Source organism: Grus americana, chromosome 2 (genome assembly GCF_028858705.1).
Source record: "Grus americana isolate bGruAme1 chromosome 2, bGruAme1.mat, whole genome shotgun sequence".
NCBI lineage: Eukaryota > Metazoa > Chordata > Aves > Gruiformes > Gruidae > Grus > Grus americana.
In genome coordinates this window covers 111429154-111446708 of record NC_072853.1, presented here as the reverse complement: position 1 = coordinate 111446708, position 17555 = coordinate 111429154, and the positions used below count along the sequence as shown (strand labels likewise).

General features: G+C 39.2%; 1 protein-coding gene across 7 annotated transcripts in view; it reads left to right on the top strand.

The window, feature by feature from the left end:
* Positions 1-17555, top strand: part of HECW1 (HECT, C2 and WW domain containing E3 ubiquitin protein ligase 1) — a 280062-nt gene that overhangs the window by 203766 nt on the left and 58741 nt on the right. For all 7 annotated transcript variants that reach the window (XR_008575979.1, XM_054817599.1, XM_054817594.1 and 4 more), the window contains 5 exons: positions 1218-1368; positions 6786-6916; positions 9414-9535; positions 12360-12545; positions 13169-13303. Coding sequence is in view for 6 of the 7 variants with exons in the window: in XM_054817599.1 (XP_054673574.1) it covers positions 1218-1368; positions 6786-6916; positions 9414-9535; positions 12360-12545; positions 13169-13303 (725 nt within the window). In the remaining variant the exon portion in view is untranslated. The remainder of the gene's footprint in view (positions 1-1217; positions 1369-6785; positions 6917-9413; positions 9536-12359; positions 12546-13168; positions 13304-17555) is intronic.

Here is a 17555-nt window from a genome sequence, read left to right as displayed (position 1 = left end):
GCCATGAAGAAGAGGTTTCCAGACACAGCAGGAAGAGGTACAACTTCAGTCCTACTCTTAGAGAGTAGGAGATAAAATACATAAAGTATGAAATCCAGCTGATCCTGAATTTGATCATAGAAAGCCATAGAAGAAGGAATGGACTCATCAGGGAGGAGGGTATCATAGTAAGAGAATGGGAATAAGAAGAAGTGTTTGCCCCTAAAGGTAATCACCATATGTGGATTTGTGTGTGAATGTGAGGTTTGTATATAAACACATGTAGAAAGTATGTGCATATATTTACATAGGTATGTCATCAGTTGATGGATCATGTAGAAATACGGAGCTAGCAAGTCTAATTTATATCACTACTCCATACATTCCAACCAATTTGATATGTGGCTTTGCTAGACTCATTTCTGAATTTCTCCTGTTCCAAACACTTTTTTTTATCAACATTACCATTTTCCACAAGCCATCATATACCAAATAACTTCGTTTTCAATCATGGGACAACTTAAACTTTAGCAGGAAACAATAATGATGGAAGGCTTGATATTATACTGCAAACTTTCAATCTTGTTGGCATTCATCAGGGCAATAGATTTATGATACTCCTCTGTTTAGAGAGATTTCTAAGCATATGTCCAACCCGGCTGTGATCAGTTTTCAGGGGAGCATTTAATTGCTGTATGGTATCCTTCGAAGCCACCTTATAAAAAAAGAGAGAAATGAAACATGTACATTGTGAAATATAACAAAAAAAAAAACGTGGGATTTGCCACATTAGCTCAGATGTAATCCTCTTCTACTAAGAGCTGGTTCTCTGTGGCTACCCCAACCTGCAGTGAATCCAGCCAACCAGTACTACTAATTGTAAAATTAGCCAGCCCTTTAAGAAATGTAGCCACTATGTCACTTGGTTTTCGTAGTCTATGGTGAAGAATTCCATAGGCTACCTATGTGCTGTGTGTGAAGTGCTTATGTATATGCATATACTGCATATACATCTATATCTAGACAAGCACATAGTATATATACACATTTGAATGTATACTTTGAATATATACACATAATATATATTGCACGCATGTAGACACTCTATCTAGTATTTCCCGTGTGTGTATACCTTGTCTGTGTATACGTGTGTGTGTGTATATGTATCTCCCGCATTTAGGTTTTCTGGAAGGCATCACACTGACAGCATCACCCCTTCCTTTTTTTTCCAACCCTAGATTGGGAAGCTCGGATAGACAGCCACGGGAGGGTATTCTACGTTGATCATGTCAACCGAACCACCACGTGGCAGCGCCCCACAGCTGCAGCAACGCCAGATGGGATCCACAGGTCTGGCTCCATCCAGCAAATGGAGCAGCTGAACCGGCGGTGAGCACTTGCACCTATCTTCCCTTGAGATCTGTGCTCCCCTTTTTCCACACTGCCCCAGTGGCCTCCTTCCTTCCGCAGTGCATCGCATTGGCTCCCTAAGGATTTATGTTTCCTCCTTGTCTGAGTGCAACATACACATTGCTGTCCCTACTGCTGATGTCTTTCAGCCTGCTGGTGTGCCTGCTGTGGGTGTCCAGTACCCAAATTTGCCCACATGAGAAACACTGTTGAGTGAAAGATGTTGCAAAATGTTTCAAACAGCAAGAAGGGGTTTTTGGAAAACTTTTTTGAAGTTACTCCCAGAAGACAAGGGAGTGTTCTTCCAAAACACGGGGTCATTTTTGCTATTTAACTGTAAGAGTGATATCGATGCGTCGGCATCTAGTGCTGTGCTGCAGAGGTTTCTGAGCTGCTATTTAAATAGTGTTGCCATATCAGTGTGGCATTTCTACTCAAGCTAATTAGGCCTGTTGAAAGGTCTGTCTCTTTCCAGGGCAGAGCACTGCTCTGATAGGACTGTACACATTTCTAGGCATAGACAGATCTGCTTAGTGTTGCATTGGGCCCTGTAAATCTGTCAATACATTCTGAGCTGGCTGAGATATCTCTTAACATGGTGCATATTTTCCCTTTGTTTGACTAGTCCACACATAGAATTGTGTATCATTTCCTTCTTATGCTTGCTTTTCGGACTGAATTTAAGAGGAAAGAGAAAAAAAAATGATCAAAAATCCTCCTTTTTTACTTCAGAAAATGGTTGTGTTTTTTTCCCCTGCTTACTGTAATGATGTGGTTTCTAGAAAAAGACAAGCAAAACTGAAATTATATTCTAATCATAGCATGCAAAGTGCTGCAAAAGTTTTTTTGTCTTTTGTTTCTGTGCTAAAAGAAAGATCTGCAGCTGAGAGAAGGATGCAGAGTTTCAAAGCACTCTTTTCAGAGTGCAAAATAGTTTGGGAGTTACTGTGTGTAAAGAGAACTGGGCCCTGAATGACAACAAATAGAAAGTTAATGTAACTTATGGAGAGCAAACGAGCCTTCTTAAAATGGTTGTTTTGCAATGTTTGACACCACCAACACATTCTTGAAGAATTTCTCCTCTTTTTCACCAGAATTCATTATTTTGGACGGCATTTCATAATGTGTATTATGTCTTGCTTAGGTGAAAGAACCCGCTCAGTGTTTGTTTTCGTTATAGCTTTCCTCAGAATGTATCAAGCTACCATGTTGATACTAAAAAAAAACACCTAAAGAAAGTGAATGCTTAACGTAGATTCTTTCAAGGAATTTACATGACTGCACTGCCACTTATCATTTATCTTTAAGAAGGATGTGGGCCATGTCAAAGCTCAGGCTATTTGGCTGCCACTTAAGCAAGTTCTCTGCCACAGAAAGCAGAAAGCTCTGTTGTGGACGTAAGCTTTTTGTAAGTGCAGCACAACCAGGAAAGTAACAAGCGCTTGTGAGAGTCTGCGTAGGAATTTACCATTCTGTTAGTTAACGCAGGTTAATCATTAAACCAGCTAACTCAGCAGAAACTGAAGGGTAGACATTGGCTTTGTGACCTCCTTGCTTTAAACTTTATTCTTTCACGTTTTAGAATCATAGAATCTCAGAACCACAGAATGGTTAGGGTTGGAAGGGACCTCAAAGACCATCTAGTTCCAACCCCCCTTTAGGGACAGGGACACCCTCCACTAGACCAGGTTGCCCAAAGCTTCATCCAACCTGGCCTTGAACAATTCCAGGGATGGGGCATCTACAACCTCTCCTGGCAACCAGTTTTCCTACCATCTAATCTAAACCTACCCTCTTTCAGTTTAAAGACATTACCCCTTGTCCTATCACTACATGCCCTTGTAAACAGTCCCTCTCCAGCTTTCAAGTTTTCATATAGGCTGTCTGGCTTTCTTGGTTATTATTTGATTGTCACTGGTTTGGGTTGGGAATTGACAATTAATGGGACTGACATTCTTTGAATCACTCTATTATCAGTATTCGGATATCCAGTTACAAAGTGAGAAGTATAGAGGGTTTTCAGCAGTGGGATATCTCTCCTTACCCGAGTCCCATTGGAGACTAAGTGCTTTGCAACTTAATAAACATGAACGGTCATGGCTTCTTGGGACAGAGGAAAAAAGCTGATGATTCTCTACTCTCTGCCAAAGATCTGTGTTGATTTGAGAAGTTGAATATGGAGGACTCCTATTGTTCCCAAGTTTGGGAACATTTCCTAAGATTCTAGTAAAAGGGATTCATACATAATCTTTCAGCGTTTGTCCAGTGGCAAGTAATTTCTGTATTTTCAACCTGACTGTTATAATTTTTAAAATTATTGTTGTTCTAAAGCTAATTTCAAATATTTCATGTCTCCAGATTTCAGGATTATGAGGAAAACTACTTTTCATAAATATTTATTATCAGCACTGTGGAGGATCGGGCTTTGTTTTAAGCACTCATTTTAGAAATACTGTTTTATTGTATTTCAAACTTCATAATTTGAAATGTTCTTCAGCTGTCACACCTGACAATCATTTTAGGTGAGGCAATAGCAAACATAGACCTTGCTGATAGAATTAGCAGCAGCCTGAACTTTTGCTCTAACCTCAAACAAAATTTGGACTCAAAATCACTTAGCAGTTTAAAAAAACTTGGCGACTTTTCTTTTTAAACCAATGTACTCACTTTTCGGCTTCCTGGTTTCATTCGTGGAAGGGAATGGAAAGACCAAAATATTACAGGGAAGCTTGGTATTTCCAGCCCAGCCAAAACCACAAAGCTTTGGAAATTCAGCTTGAAAAAAAAAAAAAAAACATAGCTGTGATTGACCCTAGTCCTGCTTTCTTTCTGTGCTCCGAGCTCCCCATTAGCTGTACTAGCCACTTGAGGATACAGGGAATGCAAAACTGGAATCCAGGTGCTGGGCAAACTCCAAAGAGACATCCATACTTCTTATTTTAAAGACTCACTCATTTTCTACAGCACTACCTGACTTGTTCACTTGTTAGCAAAGCAGATAACAGCCCTTGTTGTTCAAGCTCTGTTGGAAAGATCCTTTGCAGCGTATGTATAGCTAGACTTGTCTTTACGTTAATTTAAAAGGTAATAAGTAACATAAGAAATTATAACCGTAATAGTTAAGACAGCCACAGTGTGGTATTTCTAAACCTCTATTTCTTTGACAAATCACTTTGAAAGGAGACTGAAATTTCCAGAGGCATTCCCATAACTTTTGCACTTTCAGTGTTTTCTCCAATTACTTTGGTATTTTCTGGTATTTATATAAGGTGATTTTATACTATTGAGACCCAAAAGAAAAGTGTAGCCTTTTGTTGGCATACAGCTAGTGTTACTCTCTAAGGTTTGCCAACAGGGATTTTCTACCATCTAATTAAATTGAAGCTACAAGATTTTTTTATATGTGTGCTTATATCCCTTGATTAGATGAACTACTTTTTTTTTTTTTTTCCCTTTTCTGTTGCATGTGGGTGTCGTAAAACTCCTCCAGTACTGGAATGGAAAGTTCATTCAATTGCCTGCAGTCAAGTGAATAAAAATGTAAGATGTGGGTCTAAGAGGGTTTAAAACTGCAGAAAATTCACCCTGTTGCAAACCCTGCTATCAGAATTTCCTTGTAAAGATGAATGGTTACTTAAACACAGACCCCCAATTTAGGAAAAAAAATCCCAACTTCTAAATATGCTGTTTATTGAGCTATCAAAATATACACTAAATGTAGCTTCAAATGACTTTGAGTACTGGGGGACACACATAGTACTGAGAAAATTTAGCATAAATCTGTTAAAACTTTAATTATTTTTCTTAATTATCTCCGGCCCTTCTGCCCAATATTGGGTTGCAGTGAGCTACTGGAGATGTTGTCTGTTGAGAGATGTAAAAGCCAAATCCTAACTGTTTGTCTTTAATCATCCCATGTCACTTTGAGGAACTAACTCCTGACTAACTTCTAATTTGGAATAAAGTGTATATTAACAAATAAAGAGAGAGAAAGTAAGTAAAATTTGTAAGTCAGAACTTGAGTTGAGGAAAGAAAAAAGTGTAAGTCAGGAAAATGAGAGACAAACAATGCTGGATCGGATTAAATGCAGGCAGTAAAGCCATCCTGTTTACAGAAATGCAATCCAGAAATAAGGATAAAAAAATTGAGGTGGAATAAAAGCTAATTAAAATAATTGAGAGCCTATTTTCTTTCTTCCCTTTTCTTTCTGCGTCTTTCTTTCTCTTTCTCCTTATGCTTTCTTTTTCTTTTCTTTCTCTCTCTGTATATAAAATATATTTTCTTATTTAACATATAAGACTTACATTCATAGCTTGCCAGTAGAACCAGAGAAATATTCATCTCTCATCTTATTCATCTCTCTATGTGAGTGAACAAGTTAACTAGAATTTGTTTTGTGTAGTGCGAATTCAAAACACTCTGGGTTATTCCCACAGCCAGGTATATACTTTGTTCCTGATCTGGTAAAGTATTTAGGATTGGGCTCATACCTAAGACCATGATCAGTCCCATTGACATCAACTAATGTGGCAATTATTTCCATTATTAGAATGGAAATGACATTATAGATTTTTAAGGCATTTGCAGGTTTTTATTCAGAATTTCCTTGTTGTCCTCCTCACTGTTGTTTGCTTATCTCTATATTGTTTCTTCTTCCTTGTTCTGCAACTAGTCACCACCCAAGCTAAATGCCCGGTCCCACTGATTTCCAAAAATGGACATAACACTTGCATCCTCACGCTGTTCTCTCAGCTCATGTGTTATATCCTATTCTACTCTTCTGTGGCTGTCATATCAATTAGATTGTAGCTCTTTGAGGTCACGCTGCCTACTAGTTTACATTCCATATAGCCTACCAAAATGGAAGTTTTCCCAACTGCTGGCCATGCAGTATTATGATAAACATTTTGTGAACATTCTTAATAGTCTTTACCTTTTTAGACTTGCGCATGTGGATCCAGTATTGTAATAAGAAAGACTGAAGGATACTCAGTGCATCGCAGGATTGATGCTTACTTCACTGGTTATGCTACCATAAGACTAAATGAGAGGGGGTACCATGATTTACCAGTTTTAGGTTCCAGATGTCCAGATGTTTTAAAGAGAAGCCTAGTAGCAACCTGTACCCATCTAAATTTGACCTTTGAGCCTTCCTTGCTTTGCATCCTCTGTAGCTATTTGTTAGTCAGTGCAAAATGCCATATTTGCAGAGTAATGCTTGGCCCAAGTGTGAGTAGCTGCATCAATTGAGGGAGAAGTGTGGTCTTACGCTGTTGTGTGCTGAAGATAGAAGTATTGGAATAGTTCAAAAACAGTGCTGATTGTTAAGGCAGAAATCACAAGAAAGCTATTTTGTTAACTAAAGCCTGTTGTTCCTTTCTCTGAACGTATGTAGATACCAAAATATCCAGCGAACTATTGCAACAGAGCGGACTGAAGATGATGCTGTAGTAAATAACAGAGTGGAGAGAGTTCCTACTGGAGGAGGAAGCGACTCTGAGGCAGAGCCTTCCCAGCCAAGCTCAGGTATGGGGAAAAAAGCTATTGAGTGGCATGTTCAGTGCCATTCAGTGATGGCATTCAGTTCTGGGGAAATCTGCATTTCCACAAGAGACTGGAACTTTATTAAACTGGGTTGCAAAAGCTAATTAAAAGAGAAGAGGATTAGACTTGAAGCTACAGGTTTTATAACTGAAGCTACAGGTACAAAGCTAGATACAAAGGGCCTCAGTTCTTTTTTAACAACTACTAAGACAGACAAAGCATTTTTACTTTATTAAAGGGCTATTTGAAATTAAAATGGAAAAGGCTCCTGGTTTTTATTCAGCTTAGTAGTTGGAAAAACAACGCTGCCTTATTTTTGCTGCAGTGTGATTTTGATCTTGGAACATTGCAATTTATTCTCTCTGGGCATGGCTTCTCCAGTGCCACATGTGCCTGTGTGGTCACACCTGCAGTGGCCCTGGCATCGAGTATGAAATACTTGTGTTTTTAAAGCTGCGGTTTTGTGATAGCTATGAGCTGATCTAAGTGTGGGCTGTCCCTGAAGGAGGCACAGCTGTCTTTTTGCTCATCACCAATTCATTTGACAGCACCCCATCCCACAGCAGAGAACTGATCTGTCTGAAAAATAACCTTGTTTCCTGTACTTAATGTTGTTTACAGCCATATTGGTTCTTTCATCTGACTCATTAGGTGACCTGACAAGATTGAGTGTCACTGCAAAGGAGGACAATGTGTACCCAGGACAGGGAGCTCTTCTGCTCTTTTTGGTGGTAGTCATACTCATATTTTCTAGTTTCTTAAAACATTTGTGAAACCGTAGCCTTAGTGTTTCTTTCAGGTAAGAAACACTAGCAATTAGACTAGCGCCCACTGTGCAACGCGCAAAAGTAGCTGCTTTGTTTGAGAACTTGCACCACCAAAATGAATGGCTAGTTCTCTTCCTTTGGATCATTCTTACCTCCACCTAACTTTGTGCTCTATGTTGTCTACTGGAAGTAAATCTGACTTTTTGCTATCCCTCTATAAACAGCATTGGCAAAGGGAAAGAACCAACACACTGTCTGCTTGAATTTTCTTGATGTTCCATGTTGAATAGGAAGAATTACACAGAGAAATAGTGAACTTTTTTTTTTTTTAACAAGTTTAGAAAAATACTCACTTTCGCCTGTTTGTTTTCCTGATCCATTAGGTATTTTTAGCTTGAAAATAGATTTTAACCAAGAATGTTTAATGTTTGATATTCAAAATTTCTTTGCAATCCTTTATATTGCAATTTATGGGAGTCTTTTACCTACACTGGATCTTACAGGGACAACCCAGTCCTCTCTCTTAGAAGCTGAAATGGAAATGAGGTACACATTGTGTTGTTAATATTTAAATTGTAAGTAATGTGGTTATTACTTGTAATATGTATAATTATTTACTGTCATAGCCTACATAATAAAACAGTAATTTAATATTAATTGCTACCAGTAGGCATTCAGGTCAGTTTATTATGTAACATTTGCTTTTTTATTTTAAGCCTAAAGAGCTAATGAGCATGATATATCTCATCTTAAGTTATTAGGAAATGGGTTTTGCTATAGATAATTGCTTTGGTTTTGGGAGGAAAAAGTTAATATTGTATAAAATGCCAAGAATTGAAAGATGCAGGGTGATGTAAGCAGGAAGAAAGAAAAAAAAGTGATAGTTGACAAGAAAAAATGGGGATCTATATTTATCCTGTTGATGATGTCTGCATCCAATTTCCCTGGACTGCAAATACAAGTTGGCTTGTATTTGGAAATGCCAGAACTGCACACTGAAGCCATAATTCCATGGTAGGAAGCATTTTTCTGGTGGCTGTAGAAGGTCAAGGAGTTCCCACCTTTACAGAGTTTACATTCTCAAATGCTTGGTTCTGCTCCTGTGCTTCCTGAATTGATACAGATTAAAAATAATCCCTTTGCGTCTGTTTTTGTGTTCTCTTTATCATACAAGCCCCCAAAACCGTGAACTTGCCAAAAATAATGCAATTATAAATAAAGCACAATGCTTTGCAGCACCAACATGGATGTGAGTGGCTGAGCAGGGGGCTTCCTTAACCCACCAAATGCTTTCTGCTGGTGAACCCCTCAGGCTGGATTGGGAAATCAGATCTCTCTAAAGTCAGCAGTGGGGGGAACCAGGCAGGACCTGGATAACTGTATTGATCCAAACCATTAGCTGGTAAAACCTGTTGTGGTCACATTGATATTAAGAGACAGCAGTAGATATGACACAGAGTTTTATAACGTACAGTACAGAAAAGCATCCAGCTCCTGCCCTGCTACTGTAATCACTGCAGCACTATCCATAAGGAGAACATCTACCAGTTTGCCAGCAGGATTGTCTTGAAAGCACAAAGAAGGTAGGTGCATTGGGCAGGATGGTGACTTTTTTATTCCATCACTTCTGCAACCATTCAGTAAAGGTTAAATAATCGATTGCGCTTGCCGCTACATTAATAAGATTTTGCTGCTTTTTTTTTTTTGTCCAGAGATTAGGAGGGAAGGTTCCCTTTCTCCTGTGAATTCTCAAAAAATCACCTTGTTGCTGCAGTCTCCAGCTGTGAAGTTCATCACCAATCCTGAGTTCTTCACTGTGCTGCATGCAAACTATGTGAGTAATTATGGTTTGTGTTCTCACACTACTGATTTCTGAATCCAAATGCTGCACCCCAGGTCTTCAGGGAGAGTGCACAGTGAATTTGAATTGTGTGACATTGATGGGGCTCATTTGTCCTTTCTGATCATGAGGTTGGGGACAGTACAGGCAGGCTGCTCCAGGAGGCTCGTGCTGGGATTCTGCCTCACACAAGGAATTCCCTCATACAAAGAAGCTAAGTAATGTTATCCTTGCAGAATAAGCAGGAACCCTTGATTTTGGCTTGGTTGATTCTGTTGTCTGTTGCTGCAAGGAGTGAGACTTTCAAGCCATGTTCCTCAGAAATCTTACTCAGATACCACCAAGTCTCAAGAAAATAGAGGGAAAAAATTATTTACTCCTACAGTTTGCACTCCCAAGAAGCACATGGGCATAAAGCAGTGAAAGAAATACTAAACTGAGTAGCTATTTTGGAAGAACCAAGAATGAAAATGAATTTTCAAAAATTCAAATAACTTTTTTTTGCATTAATGCAATAAATCTGCATGTTTTCTTGCAAACCTGATGTGGAGTGGAAAAAATGTAATGATAGGTCAACCAGGAGGAAGCAGATAGGGAAATCTCACAAGCAGATACAGTCCTAGTTTTCCGTATCTTGAATGTAGTTCAGCTAGGCATTTACACATGACTTCTGAATATTCGTAAAATCATCCATTTCTGGGTTGGGATGACCTTTCTTTTTGAAAGGAAAAGAAATTAAAACACTTCAGGAGTTGCTTCAGCACAGGTCTGTAGCTAACTACAGACAGTAAGTTTTGGCTGTGGTACTTTGCAGGTTGAAGCCAGCTATCCATCTCCAAGCATCTGCCAGAGATTATTGCCCACGAAATCCTGCAGAGGAAAGGATATATTAACTCATCTGATATTACCTGAACTAGGTTATGGTGTGCACGTAATTTCTTCCATTGACAGGGTGATATATGATGATTCATAGTTGGTAGCAATATCGTTTTCATTTGGCATAGTTGTTTGCAAAATGAGCAACTGATTCCATAATGGTGTAAGGAAAAGCTCACAAGAGACTGAATCCCAAATTTATTTCTCACTGAAATAAAAAAAGCCAAGAGAGGCCTTCAGTTTGAGCTTATAAAGTTGTCTCTAATATGAGAGCCAGAATAATCTATTGAAACATCTGTCAAATGGTCATACAGATTCCACTTGTACAGAAATAATGGCCCACATAACTTCTGGCTTAACATGGTTGTAATATTTTAACCACAAGCCCCTATTAAAATTTCAAGCTATTAATTATGCCAATGAAGTTGGGATTGGAAAATATTACCCAGCAGTTAGAATTAAAAGGAAAAGTCTCTCATTTTTCAGATATTTTATTTCTGTGGAGTGATAAAACTTTCATTTTTTGTTTCCCTAGTGCAGCTAAGAGATGCTCAGTCAGTCATTGATCACACATTAGATCAAAATACAACTTCTGTCATGGAGTAGGCTGGGATATTAGCAATTTGTGACCATGAAGCTTTCCTGGGTCATAACCAGGTCATATCTTCAGTGCAGAGATCATATCTCTGTGATTTCGTAACATTTACCAATCCTTACCATAATTAGGGACCCTGTGCTGCAGGGAGTATTCTCAGTACTACCACCACGATAAATCCTTTCATAATAAAGATAATACTTGTAAATGTTTTATTGCATTATAGGAGTTAAAACGCATCAAAAGCACACAGAAATTGAGAAGTCAAAGCTGTTGAGTCAGATTCTCTGGACAGATTACAGGTGCACACACTGGGGCTCGCTTCACTGCAGACATGATTCCTCCAGTGATCCTTTATTACTCTAGTGAATGATTAAATCATTTGGGTCAACCAGCAGAACCCAAGCACTCATTTTTTCTCTAGTGAAATGCTCAGGTTTGCAGATTTTTGTAAAGTTTTCTACCCTGTCTTGAGAAGCTTTTTCCCTGAAGATCCCAAGAGCAGCCTGTGGATGAGAAAAAGTGTTGTCACCACAAGTGTATTTTGTGGTGCTCTATCATTGAATACACTGTGGCAACAAATATAGTTCACTTTGGCTCCTATTCTGCAACCAGATCACTGCTAACTCAGATCTGCATCAGGGCATATTCCTCTAAGAGGTGCATTTAATGTCCTTTGTGAGATACAATTACCTGCCTGAGGGCTGGTGTTCATCTGACTCATGAAAACATCTCCATCTGACATGCTTCGTAGTCATTGTAGAAACAAATATTCACTTCCAGGAAATGATTCATATCTTCCAAAAATAGACAATTGAAAGTGTCTGTTTCTGTCCTGTGGCTATAAAGTGACCATAAATAGGGTAGCAAACTTAGATGTAGATATCTGTACTGCAGTCCTCTTAAGTTCATTAATCCTATCACAAGCATCTTGATTTGAATTATAGCATGAATATGTGTTCACAGCTCTCTCTGCATCTCTCTGCCATCATCCAGTCACACAAGCAGTGTTTCTGTTGGCCAATGAAAGCAATGAAATAGGCACAACTACATGCATCTTGAGTGTGTGCTGATTTAGCTGACCATCTATTTAGAGTGCATTAGAAAGGCAGTTTATGCACAAGCTCACTCTGCGTAATGTGTGGGGTGTTTCACTTTCCAGATTATATTTCGTAACTCTAAGTGTTCGTGTAATGTAGTCAATGAAATCAAAACAATGAGATGGAAATGGTTCTTGAGTCTAACAGGAATTGTTTCAGTTCTTTGGGCATATGTCCCATGAAATATCCAAATATGTTGTTTTGACATCAGAACTGGTTTTCCTTACTTCTGTTTTCCATCTCATAGAGTGCCTATCGAGTCTTCACTAACAGTACCTGCTTGAAGCATATGATTCTGAAGATCCGTAGAGATGCTCGTAATTTTGAGCGCTATCAGCACAACAGAGACCTGGTCAATTTTATCAACATGTTTGCTGATACCCGACTGGAGCTTCCTCGCGGCTGGGAAATAAAAACTGACCAGCAGGGCAAGGTAGGAGTGTCAACAAAACTAATCACTTGTTTAACACAGCACATCAGGCTACATGATTGCTAAAGGTTCCTTCCTTCTTGACTCAAAATCAGTGAATGTTCAGGTTAAACAATACAAACAGCAAGCAAAGTTATTTTAGAAGTAGAAAAAAGCTTCAAGAACAAATCTTACAAAGCATGGTGGTGACCTTCTGGCTTTCTGTGGAATATCACACTGTACCCAAAACAGCATAGGACTAACAAAAAAGTTGAAGTCAGAGTTTGTACCTGTCATGACTGCAAAATTTGGCTTAGTGTCTCTGATGCCAGTGAAGCTTTGCTGAATGTCCTCTGGAACCACCAAATAGGCTAAAAGCAGCGTTCCTCGGTAATTTTATTCTCTTCTGTCTTGTTTACTTTATGGCCATTACACATGATTTTGACCTATGTAATTTCACGTCTTTTCCAAGAGTTATTCTATCTTCAGCTAAGAAAGTCTTGTCATTTGCATGTATCTTCCATGGTCTGTGCCTAAACAGGTTACTTCTGACACACAACTGCCAGCTGTTTTCACTTTATGATCCCACAATACCTTCACAGTGTTGGCTATCTTCTTACAAAAAAAATCATTCCTGTGTGTTTCAGTCTTTCTTCGTTGACCACAATAGCCGTGCCACCACTTTCATAGATCCCAGGATCCCGCTGCAGAATGGTCGTCTCCCTAATCACCTGACTCACAGGCAACATCTTCAGCGACTTCGTAGCTACAGCGCTGGAGAGGTAACAGTGCTAGTATCAATACAGTTATTTTTGACAGCAATCTTCTGTAGAATTAAAAGCACTTCTTGTCTTTGAAATGCCTTTAAACAGATCGTCTCGTGGATTTTTATCTTCCAGAAGAAATAAGAGATTTTTTTCTTTCTGAAGGGTTTATCTCAAAGCTTGCTCAAAATGAATGTTTATATTTTGACCATTTTCAGAATAAAATATTAAACAAGTAAAATTAAATAACCAAAGTGAAATGATGAGAAAATCGATTTTAAAAGAAGAATCCATGTTTGCCATCCTAGTCTTGCTTTAGTAAAGTCAAATCATTCATTATTTTTATAGCCTGATACTTTAGCAGCCTCATATGTTTCTTCATTCCCCACTGTGACACTGTGATATACTCCCTAGCAGGTGTAGTAATGTATGTTGAGGTTTGATTCCCTAGCTTTCAAACACATTAAACATCTTTCCTGTGTTTCAGTGGGACGTTTTTTATCACTGAGCACCATGGGCAGGATTGATAGAAGCATAAATCCTGGGTTTGTATTGTGGATTTAAGGAGGAAAAAGTACCAGCAATCAGATTCTTCATATAGCAAATCCACGCAGTTGAAGATTTGTAAAGATTGAATCTGAATAGGAATAGAGATGAATTATGACCAAAGGATCATCATCTTCCAGAAAAACATCCGGAGAAATGCTTGTGAAATTAACATTCAAAGTTATTGCAGCAGGACCAGTCTGAACACCTCCCACTGCTACATGGGTTTGGGATTGGGAGCTGACTATAGTGTGAGGTCAGTACCTCAGGGCCAAAGGCAGGCCAGGCATAAGTAGCTTGGGTAGGTTTTCCCCATCTTGCGTGAATACAGCCGCGTATTTTCTGAAGATAGAAGTGTATCAATGGATCTGTTTCAATCATATCTCCCTACCAACTTAGCAACTTCCCTCTGCCAACAGCCTGCAGTTTAGTGTGGCTATTGTGACTGAATTATTGATGTGGATGTGAGTCACCTGCATGATGATTCATATTTGGGCCCATGCTTGCCAAATTCACCAAGTCTGGGACAGAAACACCACTGAGCAACTCAGATGACCTAGCACAAAAAATACACTTAGTTTTGCAAGTGCTGGTGAGTCTGGCAAAGAACAATTTGCAATAAACCCAAAATATTAAGTACAGGGAAGGGAGTGAAAAGCATCGAATACTTCTAATTAGTGATTCCCTGAAGAAATTGTAAACTGTTCATCGAGGCCACTGATTTGGCATGATCAGTCAATGAAATGGGGCCTTCTGTCTAGGGAGCCATCAGTGCTGGCACCTTCATCTAGCAGTCTCAGTGGTCCAGGTCCCACAGTGCTTCTGCACCCTTGTCATAGTTAGTAGTTTTCCCTCTGGAAGTAACTGCTGCTCCACTGGAAGGACTCCCATTGATTTCCAAGGACTTTGGATCGGTGCCTAAAAGCCCACCATTTACAAGGAAAAGATTCAACCATTTGCAACTCAGCCCATTTATTAAGAGCCGTGTGTTCCATGCCATTTCTTCCAAGTGTATTTGGATGTGCTTTTGTCCTATAAATCCTATCTGTAGGGACACTCTTGGGGCTTTGTCCTGGCCATGTGTCAGCTGTCTGCAGTCCCGCTGGTTTCTTTGCTGAGCAGGTGGTGTGGCCTCTGAAATCTGTCACTAGGATGGTATGAAGGACCAAAAAAGGCAACCACCAGTTTTGAGCGTTAAGTACAGGTGTCAAATGAGCCTGAAGGAGAGGAGAATGGTGCAGTTTCAGGCATAATTGCTTGTGGGTGCCAGAGAGGGTATAGAAAAAAGAGCCAGGGTAATGAGAGGAAAAACTCTCCCCCCGTCTTGGCACGCACACCTGACATCCTGCCCAAGTGCCAAAACAAGTTGCCAGTGTTGTATGGGCTGCCCACAGTTTTTGTGACACTGAATGATCAGTTGAGAAAAGAGCAGACAAAAATCATGGGCAAATGAGCCCAAAGTGGGGAAAGAGGAATACCCCAGCTTCATACACTCAGCAATGACTCTTAACTGAGTCACCATAAAGAAATGATTATGGTTCTCAGAAATTGTGGTCTCAGTACTCAACAGTGGACAAAAAAGCAAATATAATGTCCGGAATTCTTAGAAAATTAATAGAAAGATCTGTTTAATCTAGGAGAGAACAGGAGTTACAAGAACTAAATTTTGGTAGTAAAAGCCAAACCAGTTCAATCACAATAAGGCAAGTTTGAAATTCAGTGAGAATAGTTAACCTCAGCAACTAATGATTACATGGGTATTGGGTCTCCATTTCTTCATACTTTCAGGCCAAAACATAGTGCAAAAAACAGTTTTGTCTTAGTCACCAACAAGTTTGAGCTCTGTGGCCAGGGGCAGTCCAGTGAATACGTTGTGGTGTTGCAGTAAAAACGGTGATCTCCTGCCCTCCCTTCCGTGACATCCATGGATCTTCTAAATTCTTTTGGCTCATCAAAATGTGACCTTGATTCCTGGCTAATAATCTGTGGTGTTGAACAGAATATCTTGCAATACTAATAAAGAAATGATTTTTAGTATTTCAAATGTAGTTTTCAAACTGCCTCATGAAACTGGAACGTAAAAATATGCTTTCTCAAATACAGCCGTTGTCTTTGCTTTATGACATTGAAAATTCATTCTCAGTAGAGAATAGAAATAGCAATTGTACAGCTTCTGTAGAAGGCTGGCTGTTGCTTCCAAGTACTTTTATTCAAGGCCTACCACAACTATTAACAGGCCGAGGAGAGATTAAAACTGCCCTTTTTCCCTTAATCTCTATATGGTGGGCTGTTTTTTAAAAAAAAAATCTGTATAGGATTCCATTTCCCTCTTCCAAGAAAGAAAGCATCCATTTCATAAATATTCATAAATATTTATGCTTTTCTTCATGTTAAAATATTCTTCTAAATGAAGGACCTCTGTAAAAACTTTTGATATTCACTTGAGTAGATTCTTGGTATTAAATGGTGTTACATATTAATTTGACAAAAATGCTACAGATTCTTTAGTAAGCACTTCTTTAAGGGTATCAATATTTTACAGGAAAAACGTGGTTGCTGCTACCCTTGGTTACCTGTTTTTTGAAAGAAAAGTTCAGGTAGCTATACTGGCCATCAGTAACTAAAAGATCATAGGTCTCCAAGTGCTTCATTTCCTTGTGCCACTGCTATAAACGGAATAGATCAGAGGCACTTTCCATTCCCTCTAAGGGACTTTCCATCTGCAATGGAAATCAACATGTATAATTACAGGGTAGAGATTTCAAAAACAAAAAGAAGAAAGAAGCAGGCATCCATAATGGAGAGGCAAGAGTTTCTGGTTAGCAAGAAAAGCAGAGGAGGTACTGGGATATAGCGGTATTAAATCTCCTTACTGACCCAAACCGCAACAAGCAAGCAGCAGGACTCAAACAGGCAGGACCCTCTCAAATCCAGCAGCGATATAAAACCCAGGAAAGGGTATTATATCATTGAAAGGCTCCTGTGATAGTTTGGACTCTCCACTCTGGCTGCAACATCCCAGGATCAATTGCAAAGCTGTTAAACCCTGCCATAAATCTGTCAGATTACCCAGCACTAGGTGAACCAGGTCACTCTTTTGTTTTTTTAATTAGAGAATAGTGTGCTAATCTAAATTAAATGATTCAATTAGAAAGTCAAAGCAGACAAGACTGAAGTGGAGCAATCAATTGTACTGTATTAGCCAAAAGATTGGAAAGAGGAGTGGTAGCAAAACAGAAGTTAATTGGACAGCTGGGAATTTTCCTCTTGTGTTGCCAGAGAAAAATTGTTTTGAGGTGTAAATGCATAAAGACCATGACCTAAACACAGCATTAGCAATGTCTAATGGTGATGATGAAGAGAAGTACAGCACCACAGAGTGTGCAATTTATTATGTCAAGGTGTGTACAAAACTAGATTCTTACAAGCTAGATGACTTTAGCTGTTAAACCAGAAATGGGAAGGGGGAGTGAAGGTTTCTCTTCATGGGCTCGAGACGCATTTCCTTTCAGAGTTTTTGCTTCAGGAGAAATATGTTCAGGCACACAACTCAGCAGCACTGGAAAGCTAGCCAAAAGAAAAAAAAAAGAAAAAAAAAAAAAAAAGAAAAAAATCAGGTGATATGACCAAGGGGAGGATCCAGCCCCACGCTGGGCAGAAGTACCATGAAGTTCCCAAGTGAAAAGCAAATACCAGCTAGTGCTAATTTTTGTGGGAGATGGGT